Source organism: Lytechinus pictus, chromosome 18 (genome assembly GCF_037042905.1).
Source record: "Lytechinus pictus isolate F3 Inbred chromosome 18, Lp3.0, whole genome shotgun sequence".
Lineage (NCBI taxonomy): Eukaryota > Metazoa > Echinodermata > Echinoidea > Temnopleuroida > Toxopneustidae > Lytechinus > Lytechinus pictus.
This window is the reverse complement of record NC_087262.1, coordinates 9,641,629-9,647,280: the sequence shown is the minus strand read 5'-3', so window position 1 is coordinate 9,647,280 and position 5,652 is coordinate 9,641,629. Positions and strand designations below refer to the sequence as shown.

General features: G+C 35.7%; 1 protein-coding gene across 1 annotated transcript; it reads right to left on the bottom strand.

Moving 5' to 3' along the window:
• Window positions 1–250: 250 nt before the first annotated feature.
• Window positions 251–4,595, bottom strand: LOC129281825 (QRFP-like peptide receptor). The gene is made up of 3 exons (XM_064113437.1): window positions 4,563–4,595; window positions 1,910–2,018; window positions 251–1,467 (listed from the first exon to the last, which is right to left on the bottom strand). The coding sequence occupies exons 1-3, from the start codon at window positions 4,593–4,595 to the stop codon at window positions 251–253; spliced, it is 1,359 nt and encodes a 452-aa protein (XP_063969507.1).
• Between the last annotated feature and the right edge of the window lie 1,057 nt (window positions 4,596–5,652).

Genomic DNA, 5,652 nt, shown 5'->3' with positions numbered 1-5,652 from the left:
CCACATTCCATGGTTAAATGGTTTAGAAAATAAAAATGAAAATGATATTCTTTAAAAAGTTCGGGACCTTACAGTCTTTGAATGCGAGTGATAAAGTTGAGATCGTTCTCACAGCAAACGCTTTAGGATATTATTTTATAATTTTATCTCGCAATAAACATGTCAAACCTTGAAAATGAATAATTCACAGATTTACAAAAATTACTAAGATGCTTTAAAACTGACGGACCCAGTAATACTGTCACTGGGTTTAGACAGAGCCATCGTTCGTAGAGTTGGTGTTAATGTTGATTGGATCGTCAAACATAGATGAATTTCGAACCTCCTTCATCGTGAAAAGTTCCTTGACAGCCTGGCGGAACTCTTGATAACGGATACTGTAGATGATCGGATTGATGCTTGAGTTGACAGCAGCAAGTACGATGAACCCCTCGGAAATCGGGCTTTTCGTCTGGGGCTTAAGACGGAACAATCTTGTAATCAAGAGGAGAAACCTGTTAGGTGTCCAACAGATGATGTACGCCACTATGACCATGAACATCATTTTAATGACGGCTTTGCTAGCTGCTTGATGATAGGTCTTAGAACCTTCGAAACGCGTGGACTGCGCTTTGAGCTTGACAGCAATTAAGGTTTGAGTGACGACCATGATAGTTGCCGGTATGAACAACTGGATGGTTGTTACGTAGAAAGCAAATGCCGTCTGAAGCTCGTGAGACATTCTCCTAACTGCGCACCGATGATGTACCTTGTCCACAGTGATAATGAAGGCTTGGGGGATGCATGCCATCATTGCGCAGATCCACAAAATTACAACTACCTCAGAGACTCGGCGTCTGGTCAAAATCCTGCTGAAATAGATGGGGTGTGAGACCGCGATGTAGCGCTCAACTGAGATTGCAGTCAGCAAGAAACTCGACATGAAGGCCCACACCCACATGTAGAGCGGAGACCAGACCATCATGCAGTAGAACTGCCCTAACCAGGATAGCGGGACAGCTTTAGCATATGGTGTGGGAAGCAACCCAACCGAGGTAAGAAGATCGGCAACCGCTAGTGCGCCTATCAGGGTGTCAGTGGATCGGCTCTTAGCTCGACGCTGAAAGAGAACGATGACTACCAAGAGGTTGCCAATGATGCCAATAACCCCAACAACTAGTTCCCCAGTTGTGACCAATGTCCAGCGAATCGGAAACCAAAACCATGATCCAATAGCATCTGCATCATCACCAATATATTCATAACTTATTGTTGTAACGTCCCACTCATCTCCAAGTTCTTGGAGCAGCGTATGGTTCAGACCACTCAAGGAACCTACCTTGCCATCTTGAAGGGTGAAAATCTCGGTTGTATCAGGATCCTCATAAGGGTAAACACTGGTTCCCAAAACAGTTGTCATGGCCGCATTCGGCGTCGAGGACATGGCAGAGGAAGTGGAGACAGCTTCTGGTGTTTCCATACACATAGCTTGACAAGAGTTGAAAGAAAGAAGCAGTAGTTGAATGAACCTAGACAGATCCATGCCCCCGTGACTCGTTAAAAAATAAGATCCTGAAAGATAGGCAAAGCAAGTTGAGGATTAAGATGGCATTTAAGTATATGAAAGACTAACTCAATATCCCGTGGCCAAATTGGGTTAAATATTGGAAATTGTTGCTGATATACATGAGCCTAGACCTATCCCGGAATTCCATCCCGAAGTGCAAGAAGGAATGAAAAAACTAACCTGAATCCTCATTGGATTACTTGTTTATACATATAAATATTTTGATTTTTCTTGATTTACTCGACATGAACTATCATGGCATGAGTTCATGCCATGATATAAATTCAAATTCAAATTCAAATTCATTTATTTCACATCTGTAAAAAACATACATGATACAATATATCGAGATCAATCAAAATGATTCCATAGTAAAGGAGTAATGAATATTGTAAAATGACAAATTAACTAAAATAACAAAATACATAGGGTAATGAATGCGATGTGGGGGAATAGCAAAAGCCAAATAGACCTATCTAGGCTACTCCCTGATTAACATTCATTACCGAAAAAAGACCATCCTGCAATCAATTGATTAGATTGCAAGAAACACACATTTCAAAATAAACGAAATCAACAAACTAATTAAAAATTTGAAAAAAATAACAACTATTACAAAAAAATATGTTTAAAAAACATACACATAAAAGCAAGCAAGCTTATTCACTGAGAACATGGTGAAGTATACATATTTAGAATCGGATGAAAATAAGAAACTTATGACATTTTAAAGTTTTGCTTATTTTTCACAAAACAGTTACATGTATATGCACGACTCAGTGACAAAATATCATGCAAATGAGCGAGTCAATGATGTCGCTCACCATTTATTTGTTTTTGTATTTTTTGAATTATATAATAATTCAATTTTTACAAATTGGACACCAAGGACCTTCTTGACTGAACCACAAAATATTAAAACAATGGTACCTCACATGTTAATTGATGAATGAGATTTTGTTTCGCATGACGATGGGAAAAAAATTGAATTATTTCATAGTCCATCTAGTAAAATACAAAAAGAAATAGTGAGTGGGTGATGTCATCAGTCTCCTCATTTGCCTACCTACCAGGATGTGTAAATAACTGTTTTGTGAAATTAAGCGAAACTTTAAAATGTCGGAACTTTCTTAATATACATCCAATTTTGTTGAATTTTTCAGTTTATACTTGCTTGATTTTTCTCTTTTTATTCAAATCTACTTTACGTTGTGGTGGACTTGTACTTTAATTCACGTTGTACTCGATTTTTTCTATCAATATTATTCTTTGCATGGGAAATAGGAGCGGTATCCTAAAAATCTCAACCCCCCCCCAAAAAAAAAGGATAAATAAATAAAATAATAATAATAATTGTAATAAACGAGAGTTGAAAGCGACGGAAGAATAACAAGCTCCTGTAACTTTCACGCAATTCTACAGTTCCGAAAATGATAGCAATCCTACTTTTAAATGAGGCTTCAAATGTCCATCTTTGAATTGTCAAATTTGAGAAAATTTGACGAATTTCATGCCATCCGAAACTCAAGCCTATCGTTTATTCTTCCTAGAATATGCAGATGTTGATTATTTGCGATATGTTTGATGTGAGTGTAATACAACATTATCTAGCATTTGAATAACCAATGAACAGCATACGCTTTCAATTTGAAACTTAATGATGGTGAGTTCGAAAATGGATATAATAATTGGATGATATACATTTACTTACCACTTGTCTATGAAGTTAACAGCTAGTTGTGAGAAGATATTTGGAATCTCAGTCCATTCGCCGGAAAATTCGTTCGATTTTAATGACGTTCCTGGATTGAAACTCTCCATTTTTATACTTTGTTCAATTTCTAGAGCCGATAATGTCTTTGCGATTATTTTTAATATATTTCTCGCACTTTTGATTGGCAAATGTGTTTTCGCACGCACAACACACGCCCATCCAGAGTTTTTTTTTCTTTGACAACATATTGAAAAAAATTACGAACCTTTCACCACCCCCGGGCGATTCCTTGACTACAAAAAGTAAAATTTGAATGGGCAACGACTGCCATTGATATGAACACACAGGTTTTTTTATTTATTTATTTCAATCAAGTAAAGTAGCCCACTTTGGGGGAATCTCCTATTCCCAGAGATCCTCCAAATTATTTCAGGATGGTTGACTACTTGAACAATTAATACATTTTGTATTTACTTGATTTTGGTTCCATATCTTATTGAAAATTGTACTTAAAACATACAGAAAAGCATTTCAAAACGATTTTACGGAGAATTGAGGAAAAATAAAGAGTGTTTTTATTACTTGAGATCTTTTTCGAAGTAAAGCCTAAGGGTATGACTGACGTCAAGTTTGATAGCACAAATAAAAATGCTATTTCTTTTATTTGATTTAGGGCCTATAGAATAGTACTTTGCTGTTCAGTAACCCATTAGTAATGCCCTGCTGTTTCTGTTTTTTTACTCTGTGGGGGTTGTTCTATATACAGAAAAATAGATGGATGTAGGCTCGCTAAATAGAAATATATATATATTTAAAAAGATGACACCATAAACTGGAAAGTGAAGTAACCCATTTCTAAGAATGAAAGAAAATGATGGGAATCTGATTTCAATATCTGCTGTTTTCCGCGTCCTTGCTTTGCGTTCTCGCATTTGTCGCCAAATCTTCATTTCCATTCTTTGTGATTCATTCTATATCCCAGTGTGTACCCAGTTTTAACAAAAAAAAAATATTTCTATTGATGGATGACCTTGAATGAATCTGCCCTTTAACCACGTTAAAAGAGTTGAGAAAATTTTTATTGCTTCCGCCATCTCCATCATTATTATTTCATATCAAGATAATTTCTTTTTTTTGCCTTTTTAAAAATGTTTAGTAGGCCTAAGTTTCCTCCGCGGAATTTATCCTTTCATCGATTATCTGCTCACTTATACAATCCCTTGCTTTTTCAGTGTTGTTTTTATAATGCTTTTTTTTATTGATAAGCAATATTGATCCTTTCAAATTGATAAATTTTCTTACTTTGAGCTGTAGATTTCCAATCAGGAATTTCATTTCCACTCTTTGATCTTTGCGAAGATGACACTCATTTCTCTTCTTTTAGAATATTCTTTAATATCATTATCAACGTGAAGAAGGTTTTACAATAAAGCACTAATAAGGGGTTTTCGCGACACTACGCAAACGTATTCTGGAACGATGAATATCTATTGTTAAAAACCCATCATGACAAAGACAGGCTTTGTCGAAAATAAGTGAATCAAAACTGCAGTGTCGTCCTGGGGAGCGTTTCATCAACATTTTCGTCCGACAAGTTGTCAGGTCTGACAACTTTTCTTGAATATGATTGGCTAAGATTCACTGTTGCCATAGTAACTGTCGGATTAAACAGTTCTTGTCGGATAAAACGTCTAAAAAGTCCTTTCATGAAACGCTCCCCAGGACTCTGGACAAACGGCATGTTTTCAATTTTGCGTCAGCTCCGAATCTCAGGACGATCCGTCCCGGTTCACCAAGTTTCGACAAAGACCTCTAAGCTGTTCAATGTGTTTTGACGGGCATTTTTCAATAGATTTACTATGTTGTAGAATATGTTCCCCTTCCCATTGCGAAAACTTGGTAATAAATCTGCAGACAGAGAAAAGATGAAAAGGCGATAAATAAATAGCAAAAACTCGTTTTGGTCTCAGTGTTGGTGTCGGATCAAGAAAAATAGCTGCTGAACCAAACTCAGCCATCAAGTTATTTTTTATTATTTATGTTAAAATGAAATTATATTTTTCATTTAAATAACAAAATATAATATATGAATAGTAATAACATAATGATATTACATAATATTTAACATAATTATATCAACTTTTGAAAATTGCAACGTATCATAACATCACTATAGTATTAAGCTACGGCCGGGGTAATAATAATGATACCAAGTATCAAAGCGCAGTTGAGTATATGCACATAGTAACTGCGCTATATAAATGGACATATTATTATTATAATTACAATTTACACATTACCTGTGCGGATCCTGAAAAAGCGATAAAAATTTAGTGAATGGAAAGAAAAAAAATGTATATATGAAAATGAAAATAAAACCAAACGAAAGAAA